This window comes from Carcharodon carcharias, chromosome 18 (assembly GCF_017639515.1).
Source record: "Carcharodon carcharias isolate sCarCar2 chromosome 18, sCarCar2.pri, whole genome shotgun sequence".
NCBI lineage: Eukaryota > Metazoa > Chordata > Chondrichthyes > Lamniformes > Lamnidae > Carcharodon > Carcharodon carcharias.
The window spans coordinates 46,896,760-46,912,374 of record NC_054484.1 but is presented as its reverse complement, the minus strand read 5'-3'; the positions used below and the strand labels follow the sequence as shown (position 1 = coordinate 46,912,374).

General features: G+C 44.8%; 1 protein-coding gene across 4 annotated transcripts in view; it reads right to left on the bottom strand.

The window, feature by feature from the left end:
* The window catches only part of cnksr2a (connector enhancer of kinase suppressor of Ras 2a), a 580,037-nt gene that overhangs the window by 196,615 nt on the left and 367,807 nt on the right, over positions 1–15,615 (bottom strand). For 2 of the 4 annotated variants that reach the window (XM_041211522.1, XM_041211523.1), the window contains exon 9: positions 13,445–13,591. The exons of the other annotated variants lie outside the window; for them this stretch is intronic. In XM_041211522.1, the coding sequence (XP_041067456.1) occupies positions 13,445–13,591 (147 nt within the window). The remainder of the gene's footprint in view (positions 1–13,444; positions 13,592–15,615) is intronic. 4 annotated transcript variants of the gene reach the window in all.

Here is a 15,615-nt window from a genome sequence, read left to right as displayed (position 1 = left end):
ATGATCCAATTCCCAGCGAGGTGCTAGTATCTGTGCTGGTGCCTGCCTGCGGAGATGCTTTGACATTGATGAGTCGATATGTTCAGCCCTCAGATGTGAGAGGTGGCCCCTCTGCCTCCTCCTCCCGGCCCTGCTCCGGTGATGCTGAAAGGAAGAAAAAGAACATTTGATTAGTTAAATGGTGACAATGTCAATGTGCATCCCTGTCCCTGGATTAGTTTGCGCTCATCCTTCCATAATCAATGGTTAACCCATGTTGCAAGCTTCAATCACTGAGCATTCAGCACTGCCATGACTACTGGGACACACATGGTGACTTCAGTGCTTGGCAAACATACCTCCCTGTGACACCCCAGCCTCACTGCCACCGGTGGACCTGGGAGCATGGCGCCTCTCCAGTTCCATGGCGCCTCTCCAGTTCCATGGCGCCTCTCCAGATCCATGGCCTGCTGTTCAAAAGGAGTCAAGATGGCCAACTGGGCCTGGCCTCCACCAGTCTGCATCTGCTCGGTGGCATTCTGTGCAGTCTTCTCCTGAAAAGGAGAGAAGATCATTGATAAGTCCGCCCTGGATTCCCATCGTATCCCTGCCAACCCAGCCAGAGTGGGACATTGCAGGGCTCCAGTGCTTTGTCACCCCGCAGCTGCCGCACACTCACACAAAGAAGCCAGGGCTGACGCCCGCCCCTCCTTGCCCACATGCTGCCTTCATCACATTTGGCAGCACAAGGAGTAACCCTGCAAAGCAAGGAGGCACAAGCACATGGAATGCAAAGGGCAGCAGATGGATTGGTGCCCCGTCACCTGGAAGCTCCCCTCCCAGCATGTCAGCATCCTGACTTTGACATGTTTCCCAGTTCCAGCCCTATGCCTAAGTACAGATTCTTGAGTTTCTCCCCCCCGCCGGTTCTATACTCTGGGTGTCAGTGTCACACATGCTGCGGGTCCAGAACCCATCTCAGCACTGCCCTCTCATGGTAAACTAAGCTGGGTCTCCCACACACACCACCGAAGAGCCATAGCAAGCTGTTGCTAGCTGGCGCCTAGCTAGCTAGCTATAGACTCTGCCTTTCATTCCTGCAGATGGCCGACAGTTGCTGTTACCAAGGACTGTGCATGACTAGGGAACTGGTTGGTCACATCTGCCAGCTACTGGAGAATTTGGCGTCGTGGGGACATAGAAGGCATCCACTGCCAGTGACAATGTAAGTGACTCAATTTTTACACTAGTGGCTCCTTTCAAGGCTCCACAGGTGTGGGATATTGCAAGCCTCCACCCACAAATGCATCCATGAGGTCATGGATGCCATCTTTGTGAGGGCACACAACTTTGTGCATTTTACCCGGGACCAGGAGAGCCAGGATGCAAGGGCAATTGGCCAGATCACGGGTTTCATACGGGTGCAGGGTGCGATCGACTGCAGTCACGTGGTGCTCAGGTCTCCATTGCAACATGCGGTCAACTATTTCAACCACAAGGTCATTCACTGAATGTGCAGCCGGTGTGCAACCACCACAAACGCACCCTGCAAGTCTGTGCATGGTTTCCAGGAACTGTCCACGACTCCTACATTCTCAGTCGGTCACAGATTCCTGATGTCTTCCTGGGTCGGCAGAGGCTGCACGGATGGTTCCTCGGGGACAATGGCTATCCGCAGAGGATGTGGCTGATGACACCTGTGCGGCGCCTCAGACTGCAGCACAGCGACGCTATAACAAGGCTCATGCTGCAGCTCGCACCCTAGTGGACCAAACCATCAGGATGCTGAAAATGAGGTTCCAGTGCCTGGACCAGTCTGCTGGAGCCCTGAAATATAGTCCACAGAGGGTGTAACGCATCTTTGTCGCCTGTTGCACCCTTTACAACCTGATGCTGTACCAGGGAGACAAGCTGGCTGAAGAGGGGATGCAGGAGCTGGACATCTCTTCCAATGAGGGGGATGTCAATGGGATGAGAGTGAGGAGGTCCTTGAAGGTAACGATGACAGCAATGAGGGCCTCGCACTGCCCAGACAAGTCAGTCATGCTCAGGAAGCCCTCATAGCTGCTAGATTTGTGGAGGATGATGATGACATGCAGTGAGGAGGCACCATAGGTCCTCACATTGCATCTGTGAACATTTGACTCCAGTCTGGCTTATGGCAGTGCACACTCTCTGTGATAATGCTTCAGTCATGGAGATGCAGTGGAGGCCTTAACAGTCACTTATTGCAGGAGGATAATGATGACATGCAGTTAGGACACTCCACAGATCTACACATTGCCTCTGAGAATGTCTGACTCCTGTCTGGCTGAGGGCAGCTCGCTTGCTCTCTGTGATCAGGGTCATATCATAGAGACGCAGCCATGAAACTTTAAAAACATTTGATCCTTTGTCTGCCTTCAGCACCTGACCCCATCAGGAGCACAGCATCACTGGTCACAGATGCTGAAGAGATGGGAGCCAGCCCCACCTTAAAGGTGCTGAGAGTGCACAGAGAGAATGAAGGAACTCTAGGACGCCTGCCCCCTTGGCAGCAATGACAAGCACCGTTGAGGTGCAGGCATCACTAATGTGTCTAGTGAGTGTGAGGCCGGACCATCACTTTGGTCTGAAGGCTGCACAAAGAACAGAGAAGAAGCCCTGGACAGAGACACCTGCCTTTATCTTGTGCAGAAAGGTTTCACATCTGAGTGACATGAACACTGCTCCTCATAACAAGGAGCCGTAGGCAGCGAGACATTCTTGGGAGTTTATTTACAATAGTGAACATTATGTACAAGTGATTAACACCCATGTCCAGGCTGTGCAACCTCTAAAAGAGTTACATCTCCTGAACTTTCCTAACCCTGCCGCTATGTCTAGGTGCTCCTCGGACATCCACAGCAGAGGTGGAGGCAACCTGCTGATTGCTACCGATTACAATGTCTGTGATGACCTTGGCGGGTGTCCTCTGGAGGGCTGAGACCTGGAGGGCCCGGGCCTGCTTTTGGGGTCCTGCTGTGTGGCAGAGGCACCACCTTGACCTGTGGAGCTGTAGCTGTTGGGGTCACAGGAGGAGGGGGTGCGGATGTGTCGGACACCTGGGGTCACCTGGGTGGATGGCCCGGGGATGTGCACCTGCTGCTCCTCCTCCCAATGGATGCCCAAGGGCCTCTGGCTGACTCCTTGAGGAGAAGGGGAAGCTGGTGTGTGATTGAGCTTTCCTGCACCCCTCTCACGTACACACTGTTGGAGGCCAACTATGGCGTCAGTGATGGAGTTGAGCCCGCGCAGCAGTGCAGGAGCGACATCCTGGACCAAGGTCTCCATGGCCTTCTTACCAGTGTTGACCTCAGTGCCAGCATGACAATGCACTATCACCTCAGCCTGAAGATGGACAAACCCCTGCATTGTGCCTTGCAATCTGAGGAGCGCAGCGGACATCTCTTCCTGATGTTCCCTAGCTTGCCTTTGCAGATCCAGCAACTGTGACATGACCAAGTCTAGAGGCTTGTCATCTGACTTGTACTCAGCAAATTTCTGGCCTCCACCAGTCCACTGAGTGCCAAGGAACTGGGAAGTCCCTGTTTCCACCTTCTGTGGATCAGAAAGTGCGATGTGCTCATCAGATTGTGATCCTGAGGCTTTCTAAAGCTAGGTCCCAATGAGGTGTGTGTCTTTGCACTGGTGGAGGGTGCGGGTGAGCGCTGTGATGGGTCTTCAAGGGCTGTGCCTCGAGATTCCTCTTCAGATATTTCTTCAGGGCTTGATTGGAGGCCCTGGGGCATGGACTCCCTCGGCTGTTTCCCAGATGTGCCTGCGAAAGTAAGGAGAGATAATTAGTGCATGGCAGTGGCCTATGAATCAGGACACATGACCCACAGCATGGTTGTCTGATGGATGTTACACTGTTGGATCCTCACTTGATAGAGCACCACCGATCTCACTGTCAGCACAGGGATGGTACAGATTCTCATTGGTCAGCTGGGTGGCTCTGTTTTCAAAGTTTGTGAGGTCCTTGATTTCAGGCACTTCTTCACTGGTCTGCAACTGCTCCCTCTTGTTGTCTGCCAGCTTGTCCTACATGAATAGAGATGGAGAGAGTGTAAGCAGGGCACCTGCCAGGCCAGATGGTAAGTATGCACGGCATGTGTAAGTGGTGAGTGGTCCCATGGATGGGATGAGGACAATGAAGGTGTCTATGAGAGAGTGAATGGTGATGCCCCTTGCACTGGCAGTGAGTGAGATCCCTGTGGATGTGTGATGGGTTTGTGAATGAGAGTGTCAAGAGTGATGAGAAGAGTGACCTACTCCTGGCGGAACGAAGGAATCATTCATCCTCTTGTGGCACTGGGTGGCTATCCTCTTTTGCAAGGCATTGTCACTGACCACAGCTGCCACCATTTCCCAAGCCAGATTGATGATGTTGCTGCCCATCTTGCGGTCAGATTAGGGGTAAAGGCTATCACAACAGTCCTCCACTGCGTCCAAAATGCACTCGAGGGACACATCATTGAACCTGGGAGCAGTGGTCTTTTTGCCTTTTGGGACCATGTCTTCCATGCAGCAGTCCTGAGCTGGAAGCACTGAGAGGTGTCCATGTAGTTGAACTTTAAATATGGCGCCCAGCGTGATGAAGTGGTGAGGTGATGGTGTTGCGGGCGAATGAGAGCCTGCCCGCCACCAAAATGGCGTGTTTCCCAGGAACGCATATTTAATGTGGTGTGAGAAGCTGCCAACGCTGCCGGCCGGTAAAACGTTGTTTTTCCCGCCCGCTAGCGTGCTTAGTGCAAATCTGGGTCGATCCCACCCATTAGTGGACCAGATGTGTCTTTATGATAATTGATGACAGTTGTCATAGTCACCATTACTGAGGCTAGCTTTATATTCCAGATCTATTAACTGAATTTAAATTCCACCAGCTATCATGGTGGAATTTGAACCCGTGTCCCCAGATCATTAGCCTGGGCCTCTAGATTACTAATCCAGTGACATTACCATTACACCATCGTCTCCCCATTGTACCACTGTGTACCTTAGCGTTCTGTGAGAAAGAAAATGAACAAGGTTGCCAAAATGAAAAATGCCAGCTGTCTATGTGCTAATGGCTCAGAGAGTCAATCAGACTTCCTTACCATAAAAATTATCCCTGTTGATAATAAGGAAATCAGGGTGCAAGGTTTTCTTCTCATAATTTCAGCAAGAGATCTTACATTACACAAGGGCTGAGCTATGCTGTGTAAAGATTACAACAATGTCGACACTTCAGCACAGATCACTTTTGAGCATCCTGTATCTGTGAAAGGTGCTATATAAATGCAAGATCTTTCTTCCTTCATCCAAATATGTACAGCTTTAATTTTACTAAAAGAGGATAGCCTATAATAGCAAGTGAGAGTGACAAGGGGCAGAATCTTCCCAGAATTGTGCTAAGTGCGGTAGAGGCTGAGTAAAATGGGAGTGCTACCCACTGATGAAAATGGCGGGTTTTCATGCTGTATCTTCCCGAGCCCGCTTCATTATATATTCACTGCCACGAAACACGCCATTTACATGGCGGGCGGGCTGTCATTCACCCGCTTACCATCACCCCGCTGTTGTATTAGGCCAGCCGCCATCTTTAAAAGACAGCCACCAGCAAAGCGCTCACAACCACTGCTTGGGAGACATGGCCAGCAAAGGCAAAAAGACTGCAGCCCCTCGCTGCAATGATGGGTCCCTCGAGCGACTGCTGGAGGCCCGCCAGGATATGCTCTACCTTCGCTCTGGCTGCAGGATGGGTAGAAATATCACCAGCCCAGCTTGGGTGGCGGTGGCAGCTGTGATCAGTGTGAATGCTCTGCAGAGGACGACAACCACCCAGTGCCACAAAAGGATGAATAATCTCCTCTGTTCTGCCTGGGTAAGTGACTCTTTTCATCACTCCCAACTCAAACACTCAGAAACCCATCACACATCCACATGCAGTCTCTTCTACATTGGAAAGACCAAACGCAGACTGGGTGACCGCTTTGCAGAACACTTTCAGTCTGTCCGCAAGCATGACCCAGACCTCCCTGTCGCTTGCCATTTCAACGCTCCACCCTGCTCTCATGCCTACATATCCGTCCTTGGCCTGCTGCAATATTCTAGTGAAGCCCAACGCAAACTGGAGGAACAACACCTCATCTTCTGATTAGGCACTTTACAGCCTTCCGGACTTAGGGCAGGATTTTCCTGTCGACGATTTGGAGGCAGGGCCCACTCGCTGATGGGAAAATGACTCGGGATGAGGTCAGGAGGAACCCCCGATGTCATTCCGGTCCATTTAAACATTTAGGAAGGCGGGGGGACAGCAAAATCAGCTGTCCGCCCACCGACCTGTCAATGGCCAATTGAGGCCATTGACAGGATCATTAAGCTCACTGAAAGACCTGCTCGTCCAACCTTAAGGTTGGCGGGCAGGCCAGAAGCCCCACTGGCGGGATGAGGTTTCATCTCAGTTTTTAAAAAGTTTATTAAAGTTTCACTCATTTTTATTAACATGTCCCATCTTGTGTGACAATGTCACGAGGGGGATATGTTAATAAGGTTTTTCTCTATTTTTAAAGTTTTTTAAACATTCAGCGCTCTCCCTGAGACAGCACTTCATCTCAGGGAGCAGTGCGCTCTTTCGTACGAGTGCACTTTTACAGATGGGGAATCCTCCCACCCCCCCCCCACCCCCCCCCATATAAAATGGTGGCAGGCCCAGTTTCGGCGGCGGAATTCGGCTCTGCCTGCTCACCCATCAAGGTCAAAATTCTGGCCAATCGTTTTCATAATTTATAACTTTCTCAATGAGTCACCCAGCCAGTCAGATGATGTATCAAAAGGAACTTGAGGAGGCAGACTATCCAACACATTGGCCCATTACTTCCATGCCCCCCCAGTGTCGGATTAAGGGAGTACCCCAAAGATGCACTGGAGAATCCCTCTGGGAAGTTCCCAGGTAAGGGTTTGCACGGCAATTGCCCAGAAGTGCACACTTCCTCTGGACAATTGCGCTGCACTGGGAACCAACTGGAAATGAGGTTTAAATTGCAAATTTTGGTTCGTTCCGCCAGGGTTATAGCAATAGTTACCCAGAAAAGGTTAGAAGAATTAAAACTCTTAGCTTCTGAATAACTATTGTAAAGACCCAGACTAAACCCATGGGTCTCCCCATACACACCCGACAACCCGACCCCCCCACCCCACAGACTCCGACACCCACACACCTGACCTCAGACTCACGACAGCCCCCAGCCGACCTCCAAGACGCACCAACCCCCCCCCCCCCCCAACCCCACGCACCCCCCCCCCCCCCCCCCCCCCGTCCACCCCCACCCCCACAATCGAACTCCGACACCCGCCACCCCAACCCAACACCAGCCCTCGGACTGCCGACCCACCCCGGACACTCCCACCTCCTCACCAAATCCTATGCACTTACCTTTGACACTTACCTTCCCCTGGCCTGTCAATTTCCCTGGCCCTTTAAACTGACCTGCTTTATGGCAAGTGCTGTAAAAAAAGGGGCATGGCCTCCTTGAATCTGCTGAAGCTGCACTTCACTGGGGCCTGCGAGGAGTCGTTTGATGCAGGCCCCAAGCAGCTCCAGTGAAGGCAAATGTCAACGTAATTTTCAAGACCAGGTAGGTAGGTATTTATTTCTTCTAATTTCTGTGGGTCAGCACTTTCCAACACTAATTGGAGGTTACGGTCCAAAATATTTTGATGAAGAGGTCACTTTTTACAAAATCTGAACTATCAGGGCAGTCTTAATCATTGCTCCGGCATCTTCAGCTGAATGTCGAAAGATCAATCAAAATCTCTTCCCTACTGAATTTTTTTAAGTCAATCTGATCAACAATCCTTGTCAGGGGAAAGGAACTATCAAATTATTCAAGTCAATTAACACTATGGGGAGAGAAGCTGGTTGTCCAAGCCTTGAGGAATTAATTTTATAGAATAGCAACATGATTTCCACTACATGACCCATATTTCAGTGTCAATCTTTCCATTTTCCACAATAACCATCCCTGCAGGCTCTTTGAGTGAGATTTCTGATTTAGTGCCATTGTACATTCAATATGGAACAATTTCTGTGCAATGACCTATGTCTATTAGAACAGAAAATGAGCTGAGTACTGCCAAATCTCATTACACATATGATAAATGGAGCTGATAGAAAAAGGAACTTTATGATTTCATTTGGGACTGGACTTGAACTCCGGTTCTGGAAGTTTAAATCTCTGTCCTAACTACACTATGCCATTCAGTCCCAAAGCCATATTACTAACAATATAAAGATTAAAATGAATCAACTCTGACTTGGAGGATTTAAGGTACTTCTACTTGTTTTGAATCAGTCAAGAATGGGAACATATAGTGGTCATTAGTCCATCCAGAACAGCAAACATCTCCCAACTATATTGCTTTAAAATTGATGTTTGTTCTTTAGTAACATGCATGAGGTAGGGTGGATATTTATATTCACAATTCCTCACACTTTGTTAATAATCTTTAATGTAGTTTGGTTCAGAAGCAGAGAAAGATCAAATACCAAAAGACTTGATATTGCTGAACACGCTAATGAGTAATATTGGCAGACATCCAAGAGCTGGTGCACTGTGGAAAGATTTTCCCAAGTGGACACAGTGAGGAGAGGGAGGAAAATTTAAAAAATGAAACCACTAAGCCTGGTGTTACTATCAATGCGAGTAGGTTCCTTAGCAGGGCTCAAAGCTATGACCTTGCAAATAGTAAGTTTACAAAGCTTTCTTTCTGGACAACAAACCATCAATGCTGCTAAAATGTAGGTGTATTATATTTGCTCCGAATTACGCTTACCAAATTATGCTTACCAAACAGACAACATAATTATATTACATTTAAAACATAATTGTCATGTGTGGCTGAGATATGCAAGGCTCTCATTTTTTTGTAACAGTGGCTATATAAGGAACTGAGGCATTCTACAGAGCTAAAATTTTATGTTTCCTTTCTCCTACCATTTGATATCAATAGCCTCTTCATTATTCAAATGCACATAAAAATGCTTGGAAAAGATTTAATGTCGAGTACTTCACCAACTAATTTCAATGCTTGCTTAACTGCCTTAAATCCAGGCCATGGTGAAATTCTGCAGTGCAGGGTAGGGTGGCGCAGGAGGAGGCTGTATTATCCAAGGACTTTTACTATTTATGACAATTTGGCAAAGAATTGATCTTTGCAGATGCTGGAGTAGATTATTCTGTACAGGTGCACTTTTTCCTAAACTGGTGCCAAAGCTATATTTACCATGAATGTTAACTCCTGAAATTGGCCTAGGGACTCTGAGATCTGATGTGAAGTGTGTCTCTGGCACAGAACTCTTTATAAAAACACTGCTATTGCAATGTAGAACTCTGCAGGAGGTAACCTACTATCACTAGCCAGTGTTCTTTACCTATATTGCAGAGGTTTAACAATACAGTGAATTATTTTGAAGTCATTTGGTATTCCAAATTCAAGTTGTCACTATTGTAAATTTAATGATTTATTTAAGCTGCATATTTAACAAAAGATAATTTTAACAACTTTTTGCAACTTTACTTTTTCCTTGCCGCTTGGATGGTTTTAAAGCAAATCTATCGTACCTTTTAATTTGAATTTCAGTTTAAAAATATTAATCTAATTTATGAAAAACATTGGTCAGTAGTAGATTTATTGTAACTGTATTAAGACAAGTGAGCTATTAGTTAAAATTAATAGCATTTCCTCACAACAATTAACTTTCCTTTCAACTGAAATTACATTCACAATTAAGTATTTTGGAAACAATTTCTTCCCAGTATAGTCAAAATCCAGAGCTACAACTCTGAACTGATTTTTTTAATACATACACAGGATTTTCGTTGTCAGAAACAGCCTCAAAAAGAAATTAAAGGGTAACAAATCATTGTTTAAGAAAAAAAAAGCAAATAATGCATTGTGATTAAACAGAACTAAGAACCAAACAGAGTTTGGTTTAATTGGTACCGTGCTGGAGAAATGTACATTTTTATTTTGGTTGTCCGTTCCTGTTTTCAATTCATTAGCTTGCGGTGACAAAGACATGCTGCTGCTGCAAACCTTTCAACCAAATGAAACAGTTTGAGTGGGTTTAGGCAATTTCTGAAACAAAAGTACCTCTTTAAATGAAGCCCTTGAGCTCAATAATCCCCCAGCTAATTATACGTCCACCCCCACACACATTATTATTGCAGTCAATTCTTGCTAAATGAATAACCATTTTGCTACCTCTTTTCTTTATTAAATATTTATTTAATAGAAATTGATATCCAAAACTGAAATATTTCCTATTCCTAGTTATTCCTGGTGTCCGGGCCAATATTTAAGCCCCATGGACATAGAAAAATGCAGATTCTCTGGCCATTGCCACATTGTAGTTTGTGGGGGCTTACTGTTCGCCTATTGGCTGCCATGTTTCCCACATAACTGCAGTAACTACATTTCAAAAGTACTTCATTGGCTGTAAATCTCTTTGTGGTCATGAAAGGCCCTACTTAAATGAAATCTTTTTCCTGTGTAAAAAAAATATTGGGGTCGATTTCAATTCCCTGAGAGTTTCTGGTGGAGAATCGCGAGTTTACAACCTGCCTGTGGCCGCATGAGAACATGCCTATTTTAACTGCTGGGCATCATGACCATGCTGCCAATCTACTTCCCATCCCTGTGGAAAGCATCCAGGATGCACTGCTAGCCTCAGCACCATTTTGCGGCCCATGGCAGGCTTGTAGGTACATGTGGGGAATCTGTTCTAGGATTGTAACACCCCTGACCTTTCCCCAGAGAAAGGCCTAAACTTCTCTCATGACTCCCAAGAAGAACACTTTTGGTTCTCCTTGGAATGAACACAAAACTGATCATATCCCCGGATGAACTTAATCGCTATCATGAGTTTCCACTAATTGTGCCTGTTCGCAGGTCTTTAATGAAGCTTTAAAAAAAATTTTTTTAAGTACAAGGGAACTAATGGACCCCTTTTAAAAGCTTTTAAGCATTAAAAGTAATTTACAAAGAAACTGACAACTGTTCACCAATGAAACTAATAAATGGTTCTGTACATTTTTTTAAAAGTCATTTTCAGTTACTTAAAATCAAGTGAGAGACTCTGGTTAAAATGCTTATTTTTTGTGATAAATCCATTTTCATCTCTATTAATAAAACTGCACCCAGTTACCCCTTTGAAATGCATCAAAGAATATTTCTTAATACAAATTACTGAAACAAAAATTATGTACTAAAACCTTAGCCAATTGCACTGGTTTATGGCAGATTTACATTCAGTGATATGAAAATGAGTTTGAGCGGGAACCTTAGCAAAAAAAAATCACTTCCAAAAATTGGCACAATTTTGAGTGCAATTTGTGCCAGGATTGCTGATTGTGACTAAAGTGGAAACTCTACCCCAGTATGTTTAAGGAAGGACACGGGCCAACTTCAGGCAGATCACCTTTGACAACCACTCAGAAGAACAGTTTAATACTGCACAAGGGGGAAATCCAATGACTTGAGAGTGGGAAAATAACCTGGGATGGTGCAGATGGAGGCAGGAGGTGAAACTTCCAAGTATACATCCAACCAGAGTTGCCATTTCAATTGCCAGTTTCTGCTGGGCAATTAGAAATAAACACCTACAAATTATGTTTACTCTTTATGCAAATTTGCCTTATTTTGGTGGAAAGACAAAAATCTTAAATTCCTACGCAGGAAGTATTTACTGAACAAGCACACAAAACAAAGAAAGCGTATATTTGGTTGACACATGATCAGTTGGTTGATCCTAAGTGTCTCTAGGTGTAAAACTGCTGCTTTCCTTAACGAACAAGGAAAATTCATGGATATTGCTCAATGTAATGCAGTCATGCTTTAAGGTATTCTGGGGAGTTATACTTTTATTAGTATATTTATTTCAAGAGAAATGAGCATTCAATTGCAAACTTTCCACAGCCTAGCTAGCAGTCTCTGTTAATGTCAGCAAGGTACTTCCTGTAAAGTCCAGCTGCTGCTCAGCAGTGATGTCAGTATTGCTGGTTTGTGTTTTCTCCCCAAAACAGAATACAGCAAGTAATTCAATCTATTTGTTTAAAAGCAAAGTCATTGCTCTGTTCCCAGAGCAATTACACTGACATCACTTTGCGTTAGCAGATGGATTCCACACATGCCTTTAGTTGCCATCAAGAGGGCAGATCCATTTGCGTTCTTCACCAAAAAAATGGATGCTGCCTGGTTCAATCACTGAACCCCTCTAATGTTGCTTTTTCCCTTAACATTACATTTCTTAAAGGTACTTGGAGGTTCCACTATGGACTACAGTTTTCCCCCTCAATTATAGTTTGGATTTGTGATATCTGTTTATAGAATTCTTGCATCTTGAGAAGATTTTGTGGAGCAGAAACATAGAGCAGTGACCTCCCTTCACAATGTCTGTTACCTGAGGTTGGGAGAAGCAGTTGGTCTGAGTTGACAAAGTAATAGAAAGAATTATAACTGCCCTGGAATGCCTCCTTGAAGTTGCAGTGATATAGATACATTAAAGGATGGACCTCTATGACTAAGCAACTTAAGAAGTTTTTCTTTCAGTGTAAGATATACTTTTAAAATGATATTTTTGTTTCCCGGGCATTAGCAAAGTCCATAAGATCCAGGCTCTAGCACCAATTATAGTTTTGTTTTTGGTTATCCTTATCAGGGTATACAGAGGAAATTTACAAATAGATGTAAGGCAACAGGAAGTCAAAACTGCCAAGCCCCTTGGAGATCGTACTTGGGTAGATAACTAACAAATCTAATTTCAGTCACCACTTTTTTTGCATTGACATTTCCTGTTGGAACTCACAAATGTTCACCCAGCTATTGGCCAACAACTTGCATTTTTTAAAAATGGGGGATACAGAAGTAGATACAGAGGGAATTTAAGGTGCTTAGGCACGGCAGATATTAGAGGAGACAACTCCTGATCATAACTCCTGACCCCTTTGCTTATACTTCAGAGGCCTTGTATTGGATGATTCAAAGCTGGCTGCACTTGTTAAAACAACAATATTCTGCAGTTTGAAAAATTAGCAAAGATTGTATTTTAGAAAACATGACAGATCCTGATATTTTTATTTTACTTTTATATATTTATATATTGCCTCAGAAGAAGTGGAGCATAGAATTGACCTGAGAGTTTCCGCAGAGATAGTATTAGGCAGTAAGCAGGTTAACATTGCTAAAGCTGTCTACATCTAACAATCAACAAATCAACAAATGAAGATTCTGATTTCTACAGTAATTTAAATACATCCCCAAAACAGGAGACAATATACGTTTACCATGAACATTTTAGCATAGTAGTTTTAAAGAAGTAATACATTGCAATCACTTGTAACTTGGTGAATATAGTTGCCTGAATAAAGGGATTCTGCTGCATGCAAAATGAAGTTTAGTTTACCTGCAGTGCAAGAGGTTTCCATCTCATGTTCTTAAGCAAAGCAGGTGCAGAGGTGAGCATGCTCTGAGGCCGTTTCTTTAAGGTTAAGATGACCCCACTGGGATCTTCTCGAAGTGCATTTACCAAGTTTTTCAACTGCCATCCTACCTGGAACCCAACAGCAAAAATAAAAAGGGATAAAAAAAACTACAACAAAACGGAAAGCAAAAAATACCTCATTAGTGACACAATAGATTACTGTAAATGACACGTGGAACACAGAAACATTAACACAAATTATGAGAAGTAGTATAAAAAACAATTAGCATAGTCAGAAATGCTTCGTATGTAAAGAGATAATAGAACGACTCTCATTGCCTAGTGATCCCAAGATAAGACAATGTCAGAGAATGGCTGATTTCTACTTCATATCTGATTGACCATTCTAAATTAGCAATGTTAGCACTGAGAAATTGCAAACTAAGCATTTTAATAATGCTTGTACACTGGTAGTATCATCTACATACTCAACACAAAACATGTCCCTGTGAAATAAAAACTAAGACATTATTTTGAAGTGTATACATAGAAATAAACTTGGCATCACAGATCCTCACCAATATATTCCAAAAGATTAAGCTGCAGCAGCATGAATGTTTTCATGTCTCAAAAACCAGCTTGAGCAAGACCACTGAAAGGATTAAAGAGCAAGGAACTTCAGATCCGAGTTGAGGATCTGGAGTCCGAGCTGCAGATATGGCACCACATCAGGGAGGGGGAAAGCTACCTGGACACTTTGCTCCAGGAGGTGGTCACACCCCTCAGATCAGGTAATTCAGATTTGGTCTGTGATCAGGGGCAGAAGGGTGTGACTGTAGTTGAGGCAGGTATGGTGACCCAGGGAGTAGTGTTTGAGGAGCCTCGGCTCCTGCAATTGTCCAACAGTTACAAGGGTCTTGCAGGCTGTGTGGATGAGAGCAGGGACTGCAGGGAGGATGAGCGAACTGATCACAGCTCCATGGTACAGGAAGTCATTCAAGTAGGGGGAGGAAATAGGAACGTAACAGTGGTAGGGGACAGTATAATTAGGGGGGTAGATACTGTTCTCCGCAGTCGTGAGCGTGAGTCCCGAAGGCTGTGTTGCCTCCTCAATGCCAGGGCTAAGGATATCTCATCACTGCTGGAGAGGAACTTGGAGTGAGAGGGGAGGGATTCCGTTGTCGTTGTCCACATTGGTACCAATGACACTGATAGGGTTAGAAAGAAGGTTCTGTTGAAAGAGTTTGAACAGTTAGGAGCTAAATTAAAAAGCAGAACCTCCAAGGTAATGATCTTGGCATTACTACCAGAGCCACGGGCAAATTGGCATAGGGTAAATAAAGTTAAGGAGTTAAATGCATGGATCAATGATTGATGTGGGAGGAATGATTTTTGGTTCATGGGGCACTGGCACCAGTACTGGGTAGAAGGGAGCTGTTCTGGTGGGTTGGGCTTCACTTGATCCATGCTGAGAGCACTGTCCTGGCAGATTGAATAACTAGGGCTGCAGAGAGGGCTTTCAACTAAATAGACGGGGGGGAGGGTTCTGGAGAGGGAATACAAAGGCTTACAGAGCAAAAGGATATGGCACCATTGCAGGGAAGCTATTTAGGTAATGATATCCAGAGTGTGATAGGAAGGGACAGAATACACAAACATAAAAAAACTGCAGCAAATAGGATCAAAGGGGGAAAATTGATAAAAAGGCAAAATTAATGGCTCTTCACTTAAATGCAAATATTATTCAGAACAAAAAAAATGGATTAATGGCACAAATAGAGGTTAACAGGTATGATCTTGTAACCATGTCTCTGTAATGGCTATAAGGAGATCAAAGCTGGGAACAAAATATTCAGGGGTATGTGACTTTTTGAATGGACAAGCAGGAAGGAAAGGGTGGCAGGGTAGCTTTGTTAGTAAGAGATGGAATAAATATGATAGCAAGAAATGATTTTGTATCGGAAGATGTAGAATCCATATGGGTGGAGGTAAGAAATAACAAGGGGAAGAAGACACCGGTGAGGGTAGTCCAAAGGCCCCCTAACTGTAGCTATACTGTAGGGCAGTAGATAATGAGGGCATGTAAAAAAGTACATTAATCAAGGGTGCCTTTAATCTTCAAGTAGATTGGGAAAATCAAATTGACAGAAGTA